General features: G+C 39.6%; 1 protein-coding gene across 1 annotated transcript in view; it reads left to right on the plus strand.

Moving 5' to 3' along the window:
• Window positions 1-228: 228 nt before the first annotated feature.
• The window catches only part of galnt18b (UDP-N-acetyl-alpha-D-galactosamine:polypeptide N-acetylgalactosaminyltransferase 18b), an 81,005-nt gene continuing 57,031 nt past the window's right edge, over window positions 229-24,202 (plus strand). The window contains 1 exon segment of the mRNA XM_053420800.1: window positions 229-616. Within this exon segment, the coding sequence (XP_053276775.1) occupies window positions 379-616 (238 nt within the window). The 5' untranslated portion in view covers window positions 229-378.

Here is a 24,202-nt window from a genome sequence, read left to right on the forward strand (position 1 = left end):
TCTGATCCACTCTGTGAGCCAGTGCGCAGCGGGGACGCGTGCAGCGGGGAGGCTGTCAGTCCTCACCCTCCCTCCCATTGGCTGCAGCAGGATGCTTGGTGTCTCTCCCTCCTCCTCTAGCCTCAGATGCAGCTGGATCCGCCGCAGGTTCGCATTGGAGCAGGAGCGGGAAGCTTCACCTGTAGATGTTTGACATTCCCTGCGTAAAAATTCCCCCACAAAGGCGCATCTGAGGCACAGGCTCGGCGCTTTCGGATCTTGCAGCGGCTGGAATTAACTTCACCCCCCCCCCCCAGTTCGTTTTGTTTTTGTGCGGGCGGCTGTCGCCCTGTGCTCCGGTGTCACGGGATAGCGCAGGCTGCATGGAGGGATGTCGGCATGGCTTGCACCAGGAGAACCAAAACTTTGGTGTCCACATGCGTGATCCTGAGCGGCATGACCAACATCGTGTGCCTGCTCTATGTGGGATGGGTAACTAATTACATCGCCAACATTTACATCAAAGTGCCAATGCCTCTGCCGGAGAGAAAGTTGGAGGGGGACAAACGAGGGGACACTCTCCGGATCATGGAGAGGCTCGATCGGCTGGAGAATGTGGTCAACCAGCACATACAAGGTAAAGCACCCATTAACCAGTTTAACTCACTGCTTGGAGGAGAACTGGGCACCTCCTGGTTCAAGTTTCAGTAACACTTCAAGTGTGGATTAATACGGTCTGGTGTGAGATGGAAAGAGCAGGAACTTGATCTAAACCTGGGTGTGAGGAAGGTGTGATAGATAGAGGACAAAGCGGAATGTCCCCACGAGGATCACACTCCGCTTTGGCTGCAACCCAACATGTTTGATAAAGATGCTGCTTATTCAAGAGCTGAATAGATTTACTGCAATTTAACAAGTACTATCTCTGCTCTTAACGTGTAGCCTATGGTTGAGCACTCTGCAAAGTAGATATCATCCATCTTCTGATTTACAGGCTGTGAACGACTTTGCTGTTCAGTCTGTTAATTACATTTTCAAGGTTAATTACAGAGGTTTTGTTGAAAGCATGTTCTGTGCCCCTTGCATCTGTTACTCTCCACCTTAACATGCAGCAACAAACCTCCTCCGTCGTTATTAAGAGCCCCAAGCCAATGATGTGATAAAGTTTCATGCAGCAGCAAGTGTTTTCGGTCCAATTTTGTATATCTGACTGAACTGGGTTTATGTATTAAGCTGTCAGAGCTAATTCTCTGCACCTCGTATGTAATTTGACTTGAACCTGTTCTTTTAGGAATGTCTGGAATCCCTATTTTTTCTCGAATTCCTTCTTGTCTTTTGCCTCCACTCGCCATGTACAGTTAGCACACGCTCGATCGCACACTGTTAATTTCTGTCCGTGTCTTTAAAGGAGCTATTCTTGTCATCACAAAGAGAGAGGGGAGAGCGAGAGAGAGAGAGAGAGAGAGAGAGAGAGAGAGAGAGAGAGAGAGAGGAGGGGGTCCTTTTTGGGCAGGTCCTGATTTCCAATGGCACAGTGGTGGTGCAGAGAAACTAAATGCAGACAGGAATCCTCACCTGCTCCCTCTGAGCGCCATGGCCTGATGCTAAGCTTGAGTAAACATTCCACCTGGAGGCAGGTCTCCATTTCACCTTGGCGCCCACAGGCCTCTGCGGGGTGGAGCTTTGTTCAGAGGTCCCAGGGGAATCCGGAGTATGTGTTTCTACTATTTCTGTGTTTCTATGTTTCAACAATGAATTCCCACTTTGGCGCACATCAAGCTTTATCATAGATTCAAGTAAATCTAAGTAAATAATATATTTTGACGCATTCTGCTGTTGGATCTCTGGGAGTTTTTAAGGAACATTTTGACAGAGACAATCACACGCTCTCTCCATCCTCTCTTTTTCCACTCTTTGTGTCGAACTCTCCACCAGAAAGAGAAGAAGAGTGTTTCCCCCAAATGTCGAACGCTTCTCTTTAAAAACGAGCTGAGGCACATTGTCTTGTTATGTCACTTTTAAAAGTAGGACACCCGTTCTGTAATTAGTTTGGGTGAAAAAAGAGTCATGCATATCAAACATTTTCACTTCTTCCGCACTCAAAATCTCATGAGCTCAAACACAGATAGCCAGCATCATCAACGGCTGCTCTGTGGTGTTTGTATTCATTTTAGTTGAGGAACCTGCGTGTCTCCAGGCCCCTGACATGAATTTTCAGGGACATGACAGAAATCACATTAATATCAACAGTGTGTCTCTGTGCTTGTCATTTTAGTTTTTTTTTGGGAGATGTGAAGTGCAGCAGCGTTGTTGAGTCTGTTCCATGGGGCTAATGCAGGAGGACACTGTGGATGTCATATTTGCGACACACACACTTCAAGTATGAATCATGTTTTCTGGATTTCCCTGATAATTGATACGATGAAACCACTGCAGATAAACTTCCATAATCTGAGTCTGTAAAGGGCTGATGGCTTCAGCACAAAGTGAGCTCTGGGCAGAGTCACACAGTCATTAGTGCACTTTTGACGTCTCTAAAAATATTTCCTTCCTAAATCGTGTTCAGGGACAAGTGCAGGAATTGTAAATAATCTGATTCAGTGCTAGGACTCACAAAATCACCTGGCCTGTCACCATAACTATTTTAGTTCCATATATTGTGCTAGACATAATGGCGATGAAAGATAATATTGTAATTTTTTGACTTTTTTGTGTCCCACAGTCTCAGCGTCCAGAGTTCAGTTTGTGTCTGTAGAAAGTTTGTTTCAGTCTCAAGCACAAGTAAAACACAATTCAGTTCCATTCAGTTAAATCAGGGCTAAAACAAATACGACTAAATTGTTGGTGCAGGTTTTACCATGGATCTTCTCTAAGCAACAACTCTCCAGCATCCATGTCATCTGTCATCTATATACAATATGTACAGGGCTCTCACGGTACTTTAGAAAGTGAAGTCGGTTATTCAGGCGGGAATATGGCATCGGCCATCAACCGGTAGCTAGGGAAACTCTACAGGGAATAAACAATCCCTCAGATGATTTCCTCACGACATCGACTTTAGAGACGAGTCTTCTGATCCCAACACACAAACTTAACAACACACTTTTGCAAAGGTAAAACAGACGATCCTCTCCTCCAACCTCTTCTCTCACTGCTCTGCTGCCTACAGGTCACCTCCGTGTAGTGGTTCACAAGACGGTCACGTGATCGAACACTGGTTGATCGAACACTGGTTGCTGTACAATAAACAAACGGGTAATATCGAGGTCGGCATAATGATAATGCTCATAGATAGTACGATAGTTTTGATAACATAACATTTCATATTATTCCTTTAATCCGTTATTCCACAAATCACCTTTTACTGCAATGTTTGTCATCACCTGGATGGTACTTAGTGTTCTTCCACACAATATGGATTCAGGCGGGAAATGTGCACGACGTCAACACAGACACACATGGAGGAGAGTTAACGTGACACTGAGGACTCTGAGCAGCAGAGACTGAATGCAGAGCTCATACCTGCAGGAGGACCTACTTTCCCCTCATAGACCGAATTCAACACAGGCCAGAAAGATCTGCTTTGCAAACTATGCTGCTGACGCGTCTCCACAAGAGACTGAAACTAACCTCCTTTGCCACCTACACAATAATCACGTCAAACAGTACAGGCAGAGTCACAGCAGTTCAGTCGAGTGCTCAAAACTAACTCCACTCTCTGACGTTGCAAGAGGCTAAATGGCAAGTATGAATCATCAAGATGGAAGGAGATGGTGGTCGGTAAAACTTAAATCTGCAAAGAGGTGGACGAGTAGCTATCTCTATGGTTATGAAATAATATCTGTTATATCTCTCTATCTTCTATCTCTGGGACATGAGATTTTGGTCATATCGCACGGCCCGACCACAGAGTCACATGATTCACTCAGTTTAAGTGCAGTGGAGGCCAAAATCACCGCAGAGCAACACTTCACGTTGACTCACGGTGGACAGCCGAGGGAGCTGAGAAATCTCTGGTGTCACCCCCCCCCCCCCCCCCCCCCCCCGTGGACGGTGCAGGAATATTTCACCTCTGTAACCGTGTGATGAAGTGGCCGGTTACCACGACAAAGCAACCTGGCAACGGCATAAACCTGACTGAACCTCTTTTTGTATTAAGTACAGTCAGCCGAGGAGAATTTATTGGGTAGGTGCACAGAGCAGGTTCCCACACGCCCACAATGAGGGCTGTTTGCTACACTCTCAGCTTCATGCTACAAAAAAAATGAGTGAAGATTGTTTGCAGCCTCACTCTATTACACTGGAGAGAGTCTACAGGGAACCTTGTCAGGTTATGGTTTTTATAATGTGAATGAAAAATTATGATTAAAGCGCTTATTCTTCATAGTTTTGGCATATTCAGTAAATGAAATAACCGAATATGGAATTTGTATACCTCAAGTGCAGCTAAGTCACTATGCATGTTTTGATATATTATCCAGGTGTTCAGTTTATTATCGGAATTCCACTTTTACTTTTGATTACTTTCGATTTTATAATCAACTGTGATTTATTTCAGCTTTTTTCTGTTAATTGTGTTGGTATTTGTTGACATGAGCTGCTGCATACAATTACACTCCCATCGATATAAGTCTGAGAAGTGTTTAATTAAAGTGAGCTCCAGCCAAAAGTTATTTTAATGACTCTACAATCATCGCTTATTTTCTTTATTTAGTTTCTGGACTGGCAAAAAGAATAAAGTAAAGAGAAAGAAAGAAAACAAAAAAATGACTAATTTCCCAGATCCTTCATCCTTTTAAATTTATTCTAAATTATTTCCTAATGATCACAATGTTTTGTGTTTATCGCAAAAACTGAAGACATTTTTTTTTTTACTGTCAAGGATGGCAAAGAAAAACCGAAAAACAGACAATTTAGTTAACAAAATGATTTTTTAAATGAATGAAACAATCACTCATCAAAACAGTTGATTCACTTTCTTGTTGTGATTGATTCATCAGTTGTTCCACTAGTCATTATATTTGTTGAATTGAATGAAATCACTTTAATGGCTTAGTGAATAATGAGAATCATTCATAGCAGTTGCTGATGCTGACAAATCTAAAAGTTCAAAACTGTATGTGAAAATCTGATAACGATTACTTTCAATACAGTGTTTGCATTATTAGAAAACAGTCTGAAGTCAGATGTTTGTCATTGACTGGCTGCTGTTTCAATCGAGATTTTATTCAGATGAGTTCAGGAAAAGGCCGCTTGTCTGGCTCTGACCTCTGAGGATGATTATTACCATGAGGCCTGTGAGAACCGGTCATTAACACTCTGCTTATTTGGCTGTAAATGATGGTGACAGTTCCCGTGATGGCTTCAAGCAAATCTATACCCATCACGTCAATGGAGAAGCTCAGTAAATCAACACATCCGCCGATGCTCAGAGGACAATTATATTTGGCTATTTATCTGATGTGATTTTCCACAGTGACAATGAATACAGCAGGAGAATAAATGAGCGATAGGGAGAAATAAGAGAGGAGGAAGCACATAAATACACTTGGTGTGTGTGTGTGTGTGTGTCTGTGTGTGTGTGTGTGTCTGTGTATATGTGTGTGTGTGTGCATGTTTATGCATGCAGGCTATGGTATGCAGTTCAGGAAAGTACAAGTTAGCCTCATACATACTTACAGTTTTTTCAGTCTTTAGTCCTTTTGGAAAAAAAACTTAAAAAACACAGTTTTCATATAGTTTATTAAGGAAGGGACCCTTGCTTCTCACAGAATAAATACCCTTATCCCCATCATCTCTTTTCTGTTCACTAAAGTTTTGAATGATAATGTGAGATGTAAGATGCCTGAGTGGGCGTCTTAAAGGCGTGAGAAAAGAGGATTAAAGGCAGCCCAAGTTATCAAGGCAGTTTATTGACTCAAATATCTCCAGTGCGGCTGAAATCCTTGAAAAACCTTTCCTTGGCTTATTTTTCAGAGACCATCTAATTTTTTTAATGGGTTGTTTTGATTAGAAAATCATTTGGCCGCTCTGAGATCCTGTCACCTCAGCAGGCAAGAGACGGGTGCAACAAACTTCTCTCCTGCTGCTATGGTGAAGGTGGGGATGCTGCTTTTTTTAGCTGTTTTTTACGGAAGCAGCGTGATGGTAGATTTATTTATAATAGGTGATGATGAATATTTTTGGGATTTGTTTTACCACTCTAAATGAGGATGGAACTTCTTCATGTTTTATGTTGACAGGGGATATTTACCCCAACTTTTAGTCAGGTTATTGGGTCATAGTGGCTCAATGTAACCAGGCAGGTGACTAGAAGGCAGAACCTGAGTGTCTAATGAAGGTGAATGGGAGACACGTGTTCTGGCAGGTGATGAAGGCACACACAGATGGGGTCTGCTGCTGGGGAGGAGGAGGCTGCATCTGAAATCACTGGATCTGATAGTGACAGGCTGAATGATGAGGTGAAGATTCCAGCAGCTAGTTGAAGAAATAATCTGGATATAGCAGACACATTTGTACATTTCATCTTGTACACATGTGAAATCTAACACAATCCAATTGAACAATTCATAACTGTCAGAGCTCAGGGCAGCATGGTTGGATCTGTCACCTTCCGGTTTGAATCCCAGCCAATCATGGATATCAGAGATTAGAAGAAATGTTTATTATTGAGGTTGTAGAACTGGACTAGATTTAATATATGAGAGTTTGTGATATTTTTCTCACTCCATGCACATGAGCAGGGCATAATTAGAAACACTACATAAGATATTCAACATTAGAAACGCCATTCAATATAATATAGTCCAATACAACAACACCACTTTCAACCTTATTAAAAGAGGAATTACAATCTCTCATGTTCTCTCAAGTTTAAAAATACATGTAGCATAGCTGCTTTACTAGACTCATTAGATTCTATAGCTCTATCTACCAGAGTGGTCATTAAAAGAATACTTTCAATATCACTTCATATAGTTCTGTCTTATCAGAACAAATTCCATCGCTTCAGGCAATGGGCCAACTCTCCTTTGGGGAGAATATAACTACCTGGCAACTTTCTGCCTCCTAATTAATTTCCTACCTATTCTCAAGAAATGCTAATGACTTGGTTCAGCATGTGGCACCACGTCTTGTGTTCGATCAGCCTTAAAGGGCACGTGTCACTCCGGTGCTCGTCCCTGGCTGCCAATGATGGTCGGCTGGAGAGTGATTGCCCTGCGAGGCGATCCCTCTCCACACTGGTCTCATCCGTGGTTCCTTGATTGTGGAACGAGCTTGTAAATGCTCACAGAGCAGGGGTGTCGCTCTGTGTCCTTAAGAACCTCTCTTCCAAAAGAACCTCCTCCCCCAACACCTCGAACAACCTTAAACTCTCCCTATGCAGTGCTTTACTCCACCCTCTGTCTTGTCGAACATATTTAGTGCTTCGATAAAGGCCTCCTAATGTGCCCTTGTCTTCCAAATGAAGAACCTCCTGACAGAGGATGACCAAATGCAACCAAGGTGAAGTTTAGCACAAACAATGTTGAACAGGCCCAACATTTAATGTTACTGTGTGTTTAGTAGTGTAATTTATCTTAAGGGGAATGTGAACATTGAACCACTTTGACGTTCCATTTTAGAGCCAAGCAATATGTAAAAATTGAACACATAACATGATAAAACATTTTTTGGATGTGTTTATTAAAGACTTATGACGAGCCCACTGGATGATGTAACACATGTTTGTAAAATAACTTATAGTCACCACTGTTTCTAAATGACTGTGATTTATTCCTTTGATATGCAGTTCCACGTGACATATTGATTGAAATACGTCTCCATGCATTAGGTATGAGACTAGCAAATATATAATATTGACTGGCTGAGTCATTCGTCCGAAATCACTGTGCAAAGATGATGTGATATATAAAATGGTTGTTGAGAGAATATTATTTTTCTCGGCTATGAAGGTTGAAATTCTTCACTTGCATTTTAAATGAGCAGCCAGGCTGGACACTGGGGACACTGACACAGGCAAATAGCTGTTTTGATATTTAAGTGCTTATAATAGCTCAACCCTTTATAGAAGTTAATGAATTCATCACTCTGCAGTGACTGTGCTTCTTTGGTTGGTTTCATACTTCATACGTATAAAATTAATGTAACTAGTGTTTTCTAAAGTCACTCTGCTGTAGATTTATCACCAGGCTGATTTACCTCCCAGCACTTGCTGTTTGCGCACGAGAGAAAGAAAGAGAGAGAGAGAGAGAGAGAGAGAGAGAGAGAGAGAGAGAGAGAGAGAGAGGGGCTGGGGTGAGGGGCGTTGATATAAAACCCAGGGATATTCTGGGTGGTGATTCCAATAAATTGAGCACCTATTGAAATGCGGGGATATAAATGCACTGGAGAATGTTTGGTAATGAACACAATTAATTATTCTGACTCCAGAGGGCAAAATCATCATGAAGAGAATAAATTAGACACGTAAAAGCCTCTTACAAGAGTGTCGAATCAAAGGTCATCCCTTGACAATTTCCGCTAAATAGATCAGTTCACTATTGCAAATGTAGTTTTTCCCCCCAAATGCTTTTTTGCAGCACAACAAAAGTATGAAAACATCCATTGTAAGTCAGATGTAAATCTGGTTGAGCCGAGGCTGAATGAGATTTATTTTACGGCTCAAGTCGACAGGAAGCCATTTATCTCCATACACTGATATACAGTGATGTTTTGATAAGCATTGCTTGGAGTTGGTTTAAGAAACACTGTAAATATTCCCAGTAGACTTACAGCTGCATTCAATTATTTTTGACCAGTAACAGAATGTCTCCAAAACACAGAAACACATTACTCATGCACTATCAGCTCATCAAATACTGCTGACAGCCTGAAGGATGAGGGTCGGCTTTTTCTTCCACTTTTTAATATAAAGTATAATATGTGAATCATTGGCATCTAAATTCTCAACTTTCCAACCTTGTCTCCCACAAATTCATTCAAATACAACTAATTAAATATATTGGTTACAATATGTTTTTTAGGAAACATGATGCTGCCCTCATAATGTTTTTATCAGCATGACAAAGAAACATTCACATTGAATGTATCTTCCAAAGTGCTCACTGCCAATCCAAAAGCTGCAACGCAAAACATTCAGTCGATATAATGTGTTTTTGTTCCACAATAACCTGCTCCAGGCAAGTCAATTTCAATTTTGCGGTTATGTTTAGTCAATTCAAACCACTAAGTTGACATGAGGGAAAGATCAAGGTTTTTATGTCAACACTGTATAGAAGCACAGGGTGGGATACTTCAGATTCAATAAATGAGCTGAAAGAAAAATCTAAAAAGCCCATCTGTTCCGTCTCCGTCTTTACAAAGTCACTGAGTGGCCATTTCCTACAAAAGTGCCAAAACTGCATCCGCCATCTCTGCTGATCGCGTGATGCTTCTTTCCAAACGCTTCCACGAGGCAACGCAGCCTCGTAACGCAACGCTGCATTCAGAATGTAGAAGAGCTGATACAGTGTGTTTGTATGTTCAGCAATACATGTACTGTCTGACTTTAGAGGCAAACTGCAGCCACCTCATTAGACTCACTTGAATTGACGCATACAAATATTATGTTTGCTGGAGACACAAGCTCCAATGATATGCACCAATTGTTTTAATGTACTGAAGTTACTTTATTGTAAGACTGACAAGAAGCTGCAGTTTTGGATCTACATTGTCTGTTGGGTTCAACCTCCTTGATGGAGGTAATAATTAGCAGGTTTAGGCAAAAACTCTAGAATTTATTCAATTGAAAGTTGATGGAAGGAGGGGTAAGGTTCAAAGAAGAACCATTTAACTCTTTGGAGCAGATCCTTATTATTTAAAATCAACAATTTTGTCAATTCCTCACGAAATAATAGAAAAATATTTTGAAAGAGACTGTTATCTATGAGACTGTTATATATGAGTGTGTTCAATTTGGTTGATTGAATTTAAGGGGACAGTCAGGCCTTGGTAAAGGTATTCACTCTAATTTCATTCTCATTTAAATCCACTAGATCCAGATCTGTATTTTGATCTGCACCAAACCCACACACTCTACTAAAAATGCCTGACTTGTTTCATCAAGAGTCAAAAATATTTCCCTTAGAAATCAGTGAATATGTTGAACAATGCGCTCAGTCTCTCAGTCTTAAAGAAAGCGAAAAGAAATTCAGAAGTTCTTATTCCTTGGGTCATACTCCACAAAATCTCAAGGAAAACAGATGAATAGTTTTTGTGTAATCCTGCTAAATAACGGTTTTGAATCTCACTTATGTGAATTTGTTATGTAATCAAACAGTTAATCCTTGGTTGTTTTTTTCCTCATAGATTGTCTTGTAATAACAACATACTCTTGCTGATTCATTGGTCAGAGTCCAGCTTTTGTGGCCTACGGATATAAAAATCGATATTTGTAAAAACAAAAAAGAAAAGTCACCCATATTTTCCATGACAATCAGTATCTTCATGGTCCACTTTGATATTTTTTACACCTTTGTGAAACCTCGTCTTGATGCTGCAGCGTCGTCAGTGAAGGCAACAGCAGGACAACATTGAGTGTTTTGTTGCTTCGTGCTTTTAAGTTTCATCAGCAGTTTCTTTGTCTCGCTCCTCTGCACTTTCGTTTTTCATAATTAATGGCACTAACAGAGGAAGCGTTCTCTGGTTCAAACACACTCACGCCATTATGTACAAAATGTTTTCATCTACTGATTAACAAGTGTATTCTGTCATTTTCTCGTGCAGCAGAGTTGGTCCGATAGCTTTCCCTTCCTGATTCTGATTTTGATACCTGAACTTTGTGTATCGATACCGAGATCTGATACCAGTGCATTTTAAAAAGTTCAACTTACATAACTAGTTTTTTTTTTTTGTGATCAACTTTTTATTTTACTGAGAAATGTAGCAAGGTACAGATCAATGTTACAGTAATCAATAACAACATATACATTCACATGTACTCATACCTGTCAATGTATATAGACACACAAAGGTAAACAATAAAGGAAAAATAATAACTAGGAATAAGTCCAATAGTAAAATAGAAAAAATATATATATATGAAAATATTAAATAAACAAACACAAATATACAATAGGTCATTAATACAAAAACAATAACATATGTATGTAATAAAACACAGGGAAATAAAATAAAATAAAATAACATAAATGAATAAAATAAAATAAAACTATCCCAAACATAAACCACCCACATCCCGGATACATAACTAGTTTTAACAGCTGTTTGCTTCCTACCTGGGTGGAAGTTACGAATGCCATCATCTTTAAGTCCTGAAAGGTTGTCGTCCAGATCAATGAACTCCACTGGTTTGTTGGTCATTTTTATTTTGCTGTATTTTACAGCTCATGCACCAGTTAACATCTTAATTGCAATAAAAACAGAAAAACATTTCTCATTCTATCATTTAGAAAATAAATTTTCAACAATATCACATTTTTGCAATTAAATGCCTCTTTACTGCAAAACGCATCACAATTTAATTTACATATGTGGTAATACAACTAGCATTTCACATGCAGCATCACTTTAATGCACAAATAGGGCTTCAGCTAACTCTTAATGGTAGTTATTGGTATTGTTGGTTATTTGAACAATTAATCGATTACCAAAATAGTTGACATTCAATTTTCACTTTAATCTCTGCACACAATCCTTCAAAAGCATGACAGGTATTAAAGAAGACGGCCTCGGCCTGGTGCATTCAGCGTCCCACCCAGTGATGTCAGATTTATAATGTGCAGCTCACGTTTGCCATCAAAGTCAATCTCTTCAGCTCTTCAGTAAATTCAATAAACTCATATTAACTAACCTCCAAACCCGACCACATTAACAGGAACATCTTTCATGCATTAGATCGATACTGCGTTTTCCTCCCACTCAGCAGATCCATGTGGATACGTACCAGGCGGCGGAGTTAAACAGTCCGTATTTGATTCATCTTTATCGAGTCAGCTGTTAGTGATGTGAGGTTATGATGGGGGAGGGTGGAGACGGATCACAGGATGAGACGCAACAAGACAGAAGTAAATTGCTGCGGCCTGGAAACAAGCTCCATCAAAGCTAACTATAATTGAGATCTTCTATCAAAACACATTTTCCCAACCTTCACTCATCATTAATCCATTGCTTATACAGACTTAACCGGAACTTTCGTTATCCGTCACAAAGCGCGGCACTGACAAGCCACAGATCCTGTGTCAGAAATAACAACGTGTTTTCTCCCTTTTAAAAACCTACTGGTCACTCAAACAACAAAACATGTGTCTTAATGTACCCAATACATTTATTTATTTGTCTTATCACTGCAGCTTATTACAGCTCAGCTCTGTTTACTCAGGACAAGAATGAGGACTTAGGGTCCTCCTGTGATTTGGAATAATTGCTGAAGTTGTTTTGTTTTCTTCGTCCTGTAGAATCTGACAGGTTTGTGATCTGCAAAAGAAAACAAGAAGCTCTTTTTTCACAATGTTTATTCCACACAGGCATTTTAATATGACATGTACTGAGCGCTGATTCTTACTCATCCAGAGCGCAGATTACATTTATTGCACTACCCCACCAATAGTTATAGTGGAAATTGGGCAATTACTTCAGAGTGAACTTTAGTTTTTCATAATTTGTTTTGCATTTTCCAGTAAATAAGCAAGATAAACTGCATTTTTGTGATATTTCAACAGTTAATTCAAATGTCCTCATTTTTGGTTTTCAATTTAAGCGTGCATAAAAACAGATGGAGAGGCTTTACAGAGATCCGTGCTTCTTTTCCCCACCACGTGCTTAATTTCCCCCCCTATTTATACAACTGCACTTTTTTCACCCTGCAAAATTTCACCCACAGAAATGACTTAGAGACGCTGTAAATACTACATCTCATATCTCCTCCTGCAGATTTGAGATAAAGACAGACGCAAACAAACAGAGTGCGCTTCAGATCACAGTCGGAGAATATGTGTCACAAAGTAGGTGCAAAACATCTTAAATCACACAAGACTCCTTTGGCTCATTTTATCCCTTTTTGACTTGAGTTTTAGGCAGAACATTTATAGAGTTAAATCACTTATTAAAGTTTACTTGTCCAAAGTGAGATCCTCCTCCTGTTCTCCTGAAGTTTGAATGGCTCAATCATGTTTTAAACCACTAAAAATAATTAACATATTTTCATCTGAAATTAAGAGGTTGTAAAAGTGTTTTACTCCATTAAGTTCTCAAACCACTCAACTTTTTCAGCCCACTACTCTGGATACACTTTACGACTCTGCTGGCAATTAAAAATCATCTGAGTATCTGGAAATCTGTATTTTCTACATGACTCAGTTGTCCTCTGTTATTTCTGACTCATTACGCCTCATGTACATTACAAACTAGATGTGATGATTTGAGGACAAATCCATCGCTTTAACTATGACGGACTCAGGTAAAGTTAAATTAATTTAGAACAAATAAATAGTTGATTTATTATGTAAAACACCCAGAAATGTCTCCTTTTTAAATGCAAAGATGTCTCACTTGTGCTTTGTCTTACGATTGTGAACTGAATATTTTTGGATTGTGACCGTTTTTCCATACAAAACCAAATCTTAACTCTTTAATGACATTGTTCACAACTGAAAATTATGTTTGATCAAGTAATATTTAGTTGCAGCTTCAGTATAACTGTTGCAACCAGACAATTGAATTAGTCTCTTTCTGCTGTGGCACCTTTTAATCCTAAAGCAAGTTTACTTGTCTCTTTTTGCTGCTACTACAAAACACCACTTGTACTACATATAATTATGCTTTTTATGACTGCATGATTTCAGTCCTCTTATCCAAACTGTCCCACATAAAAACAAGCAGTTTTTATAAAAGAAATGTCATACATTGCAAGCTATTTGCATTTGCTCAAACAATAAACAGCTAAACAGAGGTTAGATTAGAAGAGGAGAGAAGCTCAAAGCTATTATTCAGAAACTATTCCTAAAATGTAAATAAACATTAAAAGAAATCATATTCAGTATAAAGCATCTTGGAGAGACTAGAAGTACAAAAAACTAAGGGAAAAAGATAAAGAAGAAGAAAATCAAAGAAGTAGTACCAATATGTATTATTCTCTTTCTGGATCCCCATCTTCTTTAGATTTACAACACAATGAAGTCACAACTGGTTTTGGTGGTATTATGGAACAGTCAAGGCCCACAGGTCTGCACCAGCATCCCCTGCCTGTCTGTGCCTCTTCTGGTGCAAGTGCAAGCCATCAAATATTCACAAATGCCTCTAGAATGCAAATGCATTGAACAAAAATAGATCCAATCCATTTTAAGGAGGCGATTTGGTGCAAAAATGAAGTCATTACACATTCTCCCAAAAGATAATACTCAGAAGCTGGTTTTTATTTGCATGGTGATGTCTCAGCTGAATTCTACACTGAGGAAAACAACATTTGCTGCATCACAGCTCCAGAATGATCTCTTTACTCTGCTGTCAGTTACCAGCTGTTGTCCTCTGAAGGAGGTGCATTAGTTGTTATTGGAAATGTTGGCTTAAGGTGTGTATACTGTGTAGTGTTCAGTGCAGCATGCAGTCACACTTCAATGTGTCACTTGTGTCTCAATTACTCTTACGAGAAATGAGAGAGGAAGTGTTCCAGGTTTTTATCTTCTGATTCACAAAATCATTGAGAAAACGAAACTTGGATTTTAATATCACGGTGTTTTAATATTTCTATACTCTGGCTTTAATTTACGCTTATGCCCGGACAAGCTAATCTCCACAGACCCATCCCACGTGCTCGGTGTCAACAATATTAAAGTACGCATGGGGGCATATGTCGACATATTGTGGATCCATTTACAAATAATGCAGCACACAGGTCTGCAGAATAACTGCAATAACCTGGTTTACAGCAGAGTCATCTCCAAGTAATTGAATTTCAGCTCCTCAGTCTAAATAATATCAGTGCAAACCTCCCCCGTACACCAGTTTCTGTAAAATACTAGCACATTAAATGCACAAGCAGATTAAATCATCACTGGACTAGAAACTTAAAAAACATGGGAGCAGATATAAAGCTCAACTCCATCTCCAGAGGTGAACAAGTGCTAAGGTTGCAGGTGCAGTGCACAGGCTTTATATAAAGATGGACAATACGACTGCTCCCCGAAACTAAAGCCAACACGCCTTGATTACCATCTGGTAGCTGGCAGCGGAACAGGTCGTAAACCTTCCTCCATGTTAGCAGATGGAACATGGCCCAAACCAATAACTCATCGTTCTCAATTGTGAAATACAATTTTCTCAAAGAAGATCTCTGTCTATCGTGCAGCCTGACTGATTTATCCCTCACCAGTTCGTATATCTTAGCCCACATTTGGCTTTGATCATCAGGTAATTGCCTAGTTTGCCTTCATGGATGCACCATTGTTGTCTGAGCGCCTCATAAAATATTTTACCTTAGAGTAGCTTGACAGAACAAAGCATTTTTTGCATCATAGGGAGGGAAAGTGAAATCGTCCTCAACGAAATAGGAAGAAAAAACAACAAACTTTCATGTGGCTCACAAATACTGAAAAGTTTTGACACGTATATTTCTGAGAAATGATTCCTGCAGCTTATTTAAAAGGTTCCTCAACCGAGGGCCCCAGCTGACCCAACGTTCCCCCCATGTCGACAGCCCCTGCTTTAATGTATATTTAATGTGATTTTGACAGTAAAACGTTGCTTCACTGCTTCACCCTGTCATCCCTTTTATAAGATTACACTCTAAAAGCTTTCGGAAAGCTTTTGGATCTTCTAACAAAACATATTAGGTCTTTATGGCCGTCATGCAGCGCTTTGTCAGCCTGGTACAGTGGCCAGTGGCTCCCATCAGCAACCAGCCAGCAGCCGTTCAGTCGGCCCGGCCAGAGGTGCAAACCAGCACTGTGCAAAAAATCCCCCCCGTCATGTGCGTTTGTGAGCATCTGCTGTGCAGCGATAAGGCTCTTTCACTTTTTTGCTTCACAGTGCAGGGTTTGGAAGCTAATTATGTATCTCATTGTATTGTTGTTGGAATTAATGTTAGATAGAATGGTCTCTTAACGGTTCTGTTATAACGAGTACAGAGGAGAATGTAAAACAAGCATTTTTTTGGTGACGTTGGAAATGTAAGAACACGTCTGCAGTTAAACCTTCACATTTTGGTGCTGAGAGGCTCCTTCGCCAGCGCCTCTGAATCAGCAGCCTGGGGTTTAACACATGGACTCGTCAGCGGTCGCTCTGACTCCACAGGCTGAAGTACTGCTTTGGTCCCTGATGGGGAAAAAAACATGAACTGGGGGTTAGTGGGTTAACTCGAAGTGGTGTGCTGAGGCAGTTCGTCCGTACCTCGCCTTAAAGTGCAAACAGCTCATATATGTAGTTACTTTTTCAAGTAGTAACAAAGAAAGTTGTCACATTATATCATGTATATCCATGGTGTTTGTTTTGACTTGTGGTCGTATGTAATTAAACTATCCAAGAGTGAAGAGTTTGCGCTTAACCTCTGCTTTGTGATAATAAGTCTGTTACAGCGACAAATATCCATGCGCACGTATAAAATCATGTCAACAAACAATAATCTCTACTCGAACTTTACTAAAATAAGGCTTAGCTATCGACCAATGTCCAAACAGGGTGAGACCCATCTAAAAACCAATCAATGTCATGGCAGACTCGTATAGGTGATCAGGACACGCTGTACATATGTTGTACACTGTGTTCCCTAAATTGCAAAGTCTAAACAGATAAAATTTGTACTAGGGAAGAAAGACATGAACCTTGGTCCGTACTTTCAGGTGTGGAAAAATCCTCAATGTTTATAGATCTAACATTAATTTTGTTCTCATCCAGCAGCCAAACACGATCATGGAGGAAAAATCACTATTGTTCAGAGGGATCCTCCCAACACTGTTGCAGAAGTAGCACTTGTAGTTTGCTTTGTATTCTGTCCGCTTTGTATATGTGTGAGTTAAGTCCGGAGACTGAGCTGCTCTTCCATCATCTGAAGTCCATGTCTGCCTCTTCCTTTTTCATGTTATGAGTCATTATGTTGCTGTGCGATGAATCCAGCCTGTCTTCCTTTGTTGCTCTTTCCTTTCCTCTAACATTCTGAGACTGTAGCAATACACAGAACCACTTCCTGCAGTATTGTATTTTCCACATAACGCATCCGAGGGTGTAGTAACAGTTTGATGAGAGACAGAGAATTTGAAAATCATCACCAAAAAAAATCGATTAATTTGTTGAGGTTCTTTCCACCGCTGCAGGAAAGTTGCAAATTGATTAGATTCTTAATCTCTGTAAAAAGTTATATAAGGAAAAAAATGTTGTTGCTCTTAAACTTTTGACAAATATTGTACAGCCTATGACCAGTGCTATTTCAATGTCTCAAAAACCTTTTATCCTCTTTTCAGAATACGGTTTGACTTGCACAATAGCTGCAGTATCATAGTTTCTATTTTCTTAAAAATATTTAGGTGAATTTCATATTTCAACATTTATCTGGTTCCTCCCCTGAATATGAAACTGTTTTCCAGGTTCACAACTGTCTCCGATGTTCCACTTTAATGTTTACCAGTGGCAGCCGTCTGTCACCAGAGGCATGATGAGCATCATTACTGGCCTTTAGCTCGTTTCTTCACCCTGAACGGGGGATATGAAAGGTACCACACATTTAGCCAGCTGGTCTTGCGAGTGGAAACAGCCTGAGGTTATTTTTCTCCATTTCCACATGATTGAGCACGCCAGTTCGTACTTGCATCTGTGGTGAGGGGTTTTATATGACTGAGGTTAATGACACGTATGATTATGAAATGGATTTATACTTTTTCAAAGTTGCTTTCATTTTCCAAGTTTCTGAAATGTAATTATTCGTTTTTTACCATGTTGTATGGATTATATTCTGCTAGTCGATTTTAGACTACAAACACATCTTGTAATAGGTTTTACTTTTGCCTCTGGTCACAAAAACCATTAACACCACTAACATCTGGTTTTTGTCTGCAATGGGAAAAGCTGCCCACGTTTTAAAAACCTGCATCGCTAAATTTGGTGTACAAGTGATATGTGTATTACTGTCATTAACATAATGACTACTGAACTTTTGAAAAACTTTAGCATATATACTTATACTTTTAGTGCTACAGGAAAACTTATATATAAGTGAGAAGTCGTTTCTGGAACTTCTTGTTCCATCGCCCAGAAGTCGACCAATACATCAATGAGAATTATTAAATGTTGAGTGTTTCTAATTTTAACTGGCAAATCTTTTCTAGCCTTGATGATATTTAGTGGCCTGGAAATCTTACAGACCAAGTGTGTGAATTGTAAATTATCTCATGTGATGATGGAGTGGTCCACATGAGGAAAAAAAAGAAAAATTGGGTGTTAAGGGTTTTTTTTGGTAGGGTTAGGGTGACAGTATTTATTTATTTTAGAAAATTAAGCATTTAACACTTAAAATATGCTAATTTGTCAAAAGTTCTCTCTTGTGTGTTTTTTAACAATATTTAACACCTTCTATCGATTACTTGCATTTGACTTCCATCAGAGTATTGGATTCTCTCTCTGAACCTTCAGTCAATGACTCTGTCCTTGATTTCCACCGCTCTTAATTTACAGGACGCCATATTTACGTGCACATGAAAGCGATTAAACAGAAGGAAGGAGGCAAGCAAACACAGATGAGATAAAAAAAAATGGAACCTCAAAGGGCTCATTAAAAAAAATCCCTCCAAGAAGGGCAAGGGCAACAACAACAAAAAGAGACACTGACTGATCTGAAAAGCAAGTGTGGAGCATCTTACCTCAGGTTAGCGCTGCTGGAGATGGTTCAACAAGGTAAGATAGAGATCTGTGTTCATTTTACAAATATCAAGGTGCATCTTGTTTCATTCAGGCCTGTGCAACTGCAGATTTTCATCTCAAACAAAGAAAACACTCACGTAAAAAAATCTAATTACTAACATAAAAGCACATCTATCTATCTATCTATCTATCTATCTATCTATCTATCTATCTATCTATCTATCTATCTATCTATCTATCTATCGCACTGTCCCTCTCTCCATCCATCCATCACAGGTCGACCTGCAGGTCATTTCTCGTCCTCTGAACAGAAATGACAATAACTTGACTGATATCATGGCCCCGCCCTTCTGCTAACTCGCAGATGGTGAGAATGGATCATCAGTTATCAAACCTTAAGAGCTGGACCATTTCTCATCGGAGCGTGTACCACAGGAGACCATTTCTACTCTCACTTTCTCTCACTTCCCTTCCTTGTCAGCCGCTCCAGCCACAATAATGGTTCTAGATCACCACCACTGATTTAAACCCAGAGCACTGACTCACTCATATCGCACTTGTTTTAGATGCAGACATTTTCCCTCTGCAGCTTTCACATCCCCCAGAAATGCTCTCGGTCCTCTTTGCTTTTTATTGTTCATCAAAAAAAAGAAGATTCCATGTGTCGTGAGCGTTTGTGTCAGAATCCTAATTTCCCTGCAGCTGAGACAGAAAGCTCTCTTTGTTTAATAGAGGTGTTTTCTTTAAGGTCGACGTGCAGTCCAACCTGAGTCAAAGGAGCCAACAAGCAGGAAAATGCAGCCAATTTCCACAGTGGGATCAATAAACTGTCATCTGGCCTTAGATTGGAAATTCGTCGGGTTCTGCTAATTATTCTTCCACATCCACTTTGCTGTTGTTAAATCCTTAAACACCACAGAAAAATACACACATGTCAGCAGTGAATCTACCTGAAGGTTGTTTAGTTGTTTCACAATAATATTGTCTTTAACCAAAACACTGAATCCATGCATGCACACAAGAAAAACTGTTGCAGGGAAATTCACAATGATTGACATACAGCTGCTACTGTAAATTTGTGTTAACAGGCAGCAGTTCAATAATCAGATATTTCCCTAACCTCCTTTCTAATTGTGGAAGCACGGTTTACGTCTGATCATGATACAAGTCGCTGCCTGCGGAGCCGAGTGGGTGTGCAACACTGTCTCTTTGAAACTCCATTCACAAAGTGCAGATGTGTTTTTCTCAATCCCAATTTGCAACGTTTTGATTAACAAAAAATATGATTCAAGTGGAATCATATCTTACCTCTAAACATATTTGTTGTTTCAGAGTAAATCAAATTGATTGGACACAGAGTTTGTGTGTCAGGAGGCTGGTGGGGGTGCTGGGGCCCATCAGGTGGAGATCAGGCTGTCGTGATTCTGTCTGGATCTTTTGTTGGACTCTTTTACTTTGTTGTTTTCCTTGTGTTTGGTTTTCTGATCCGTATCTCTGTTTGCACTTTCTTTCTTCCATATGTTCTTTATATCCTGTGTTATCACTCTGCTGTTAACAAGGACAACAGGATCAGCGATATTGATTATCCATGTTGCGTTCTACACTGGTAGCCAAGGCGGTTGCTGGTTATTCTCTTCTGGAAGGGGGTCATGTGATCGGTACAAACGGCTGTGATCGTTTCCAAACATCTCTTTAGGACTTTTCTGCTCGTTCAGACTAAAACACAATCTTTGAGCTCTCCTACTGAAATGGAGCAGGCAGTGTTTCGTAATGCACATGTACATTTAAACCATGAAACCCAGTTGCATATATTGTGCCTAGAAGAAATTTGGTTTCTTTGATTCTATAAACCTGATGATGGAAACCCGTTTCTGTGTCGATATGATGTAAAAATCTGTTAACTGAGAAAATAAAGATAAAAAAGATAAAGATAAAGTAGCTTTATTTTCAATTCCTTAACATGTTCAGAACATACAAGGAATCGATACGACGTTTCCCACTCTCCCACAGTGAAACATATAAAGTGCACAGGCACAACAGATAACACAAGACATTTCCTAATACTAAGTAAACATACAGATTTTTTAGTACAGCAGCATAAGGTTCTCTAAAAGTGTAAACTTAGTGATTAAAGTGATAAAGTGCAAACAGTACAAGAGACAGTTTGTTGCAGAAGTAAACATACAGATTTTTTAGTACAGCAGCATAAGGTTCTCTAACGTTTAAACGTAGTGATTAAGTGATAAAAGTGCAAAGAGTACAAGAAGTACAAGAGACAGTTTGTTGCAGAGTCCTGAGTTATTTTTTTTTTGTTTTTGTTTTAGTTTGTTTTAGTTTTCAGAGTGAGCAGCTCAGTAGCTGCAACAGACGAATGCACCAAACATGTAACGTCAGATGACTCATTCAAATGTTTAGTTCATTTCTTCTTCATCCCGGTGCAAACAGAGTGAAAGGTACATTTTTCTGACATTATCACCTTTTCCATCAGGGGCAGAGCATTACAACCAGAACCTGCACCGACTAACAACTTGAAAAGAGACTCACAATTGCTTCGTTTGTTAAGTGACCTGTGGCTTGTTTCCCTTCAAACTCCCCAAATGATAAATCAAGGATCTCTGCACCTGAATAATTGATGTATGCCCCGTACCAGCTCGAACAGAGGCCATGATCAAAAACAAAACATAAAATAAAATACTGGATGTCTACGTCTGTCATTCAAATCCATGTAGGCTTCATTAATATAGAGCAAAGACTTCTGTTTCTACACGCAGCGAGAAAGAAAAAGACAAACTTGGCAGGGTTTTAAAAATTCTGTTGCTAGTTGTCAGTGAAATATTAAACACAGAATGTCAGAAACCTTCTCACAGCTTAAGATCTTTTCCTATTCATTAAAACATGTGTTCATGGACTGATGCAGCTCTAGGTGAACGTTTTTTTTTAACTGTTTAGCAGAAATGATATTTATTGTATTATTATATTATTTATTTTGCTAGAAAGGCAAAATAAACTATTGAGAAATGTTATCGTCAATTATTGACAGGCCTTGACTTATTGACTTGCAGTTCATATCCTTGTTCATATATGTTGTCATCATATTGATGAACTAGCACGCCTGCTTTGATTTTGATGCTGCTCCATAGCCAAGTTTTTCTAAAGTTTACATCATGCAGTTTAATTTAACTTAATGTAAATGTCAACAGTTTCCTCCTGGGTTTATATTTAACCGCCACTCCTGTGGGAAATCCAAAAAATGGAAAAAACGATAAGAGTGTGCCTCTCCTATTGTCCAGTTGTGTTAGTACAGTGAACTAAAGCAAATTGTTTTCATGGAAAAGTTAAAAGAAAAAAGTTATCTTTCTTGGTCTGAATATTTGAGAGGTCAACATTTAAACATCCTCACCAGCGAATAACTGTAGTCGGGTCAGAAATAAGAATTCCCTGCATTCTAGATTAATGACTTTCTTCACCCTGGGCTTTTTCATATACCTTCAACTTTATTCTCTTCTTTTTGCGGGTTAACGCTCTGAAATATCTTTGCTTTATATCCTACCCTGATGAGTGCTTTTCTGAGACGAGGCGACACCCTTTATAAAGGAAACAACCCCTGTGAAGGACGGCTGGTGTTAAACACGGGGCGCAGATGAAACTTGTCAAATAAAAAGTGAAGATACACGGAGGCTGAGTGCTGAGGAAGTATCAGATCAGATATAAGGTTATAGGAAAGGCATCTCAGCTGACTGGATTTAATGGAACGACAAATCCATCTTTTCAAGCTGAACAGTGGAAATGAGAAATGTGGCGCAGGAGCAAAACGTCCGGAGCTTGATATCAAATGACGTCTCATAATATCATATGTTCTTCAAAAGAAGGAAAATATTGCAGCTTGTTGCTCAGAAACTGATGGATTTAATGATGTTGGGTTTGCTGGAGGAGGATCGTGCTCCTCCAGGATGAAAAAAACACAAAGAAAGCTTTTGTACCCTTCTGACGAGTACGAGTGATTTCAGCGCTTTAATGAGGAGAGATGAACAAAAGGGTCGAGATGACAGAGGCCGCTGCAAGTAAACATGACCCTCTCCCTAAATTCTGCCACCGCATATCCCCTCTTGGGAATAAACAGAGAGAAAGACAAAGCCATGCACCCCTCTGTTCTTTCGAGAGGAAAGTGTCAGCGTGACGTGCCAACTACTGATGCGTCCTAATGAGAGAACTTCCCCCCCTCCCTCGGAGCAACTCTCACATTCCTATACAGCGTCTATACAGCAGTGGGCGAAGCCCCCCCCCCCCCCCCCCCCAGCAACAGACTAATTGGTTATTAGCTGTATTTACTGTCAGTGAAGAGGGTTCGTCAAGTGAGCAAAGAATAACAACATCATATAAAGTGAAAGTATGAGCAGTGATCTCCGGCAGTTTGTCAGAGCAGCTCATAGACCAACATGTATGTTCTGACTCTGCATGAATTTGTTGGTCGGGCTTGGGATGTCAAGAAAGTTATCCTGTATTATTATAAACGTTAAATAAATATCAGTTCTCTATTTATGCCTATTAATTTCATCAAAATCTTTATTATTTCTTTAGAGGCTCAAACATGTCAAAAAAGATGTTAAAGAAAGTGGAGAAATGATTATTGGCTCCGCCCCCTGATACACATTTGCACCAAAATGTAACTTCTTCTTTTTTTCTGCCCTTTGCCAGGGGAGCTCGGTACCAACAAAGGGTTTGTGTTACAGAAAATTAAAGAGAAAGGCAGAATATTATCGAAACTGTGTGAAAATAAACTGTCAATTAAATAAAGATGTAATGTGAATAAAGTATTATGTGTAAAAATATACCAACATTGCGTGAGCTGATGGTGCCACCGTAGCATTCATCTCGTAATAATCCCCCCAAACTAGTGCTGTGATTTACAACAAACCGTTTGACCTGCAAAACATTTCTGTCAGGAGATCAGTTTATACAGATCTGTAATCGGCCATTTGAGGCACAAATTAAAACCTTACAGTGATGTAGAGTTGTCTGACTGAAATGTGGCCTGCGTCAATCTGTTCTTCTATTCAGTGCAAATAAGAACAGTTGCTGAATAGATAAAAAAGCAGTTATATAAATGTCTGCATATGAATAAAAGACCTTGTGCCGAGGCCCTAGTTCCCCTCGGTCATCTGTGGACGACTCAGGAAGTTATTTCTCGAAGATCTAAGTCCTTCGCTCTCTCGTTCTTGGGGGACTGCAGATTTGATTTGGAACCAGACGATGCGGTGATCTATTAAATCTTTAAATTGATTCTAAACCTCAGAGGCACACAGTGCAAAGACGATAAAATAGGAGTAATTTATTGTAATTGTGTCATTTAGCTTCCGTTAGGAGCCAACGCTACATT

The sequence above is a fragment of the Pleuronectes platessa genome, chromosome 1 (genome assembly GCF_947347685.1).
Source record: "Pleuronectes platessa chromosome 1, fPlePla1.1, whole genome shotgun sequence".
NCBI lineage: Eukaryota > Metazoa > Chordata > Actinopteri > Pleuronectiformes > Pleuronectidae > Pleuronectes > Pleuronectes platessa.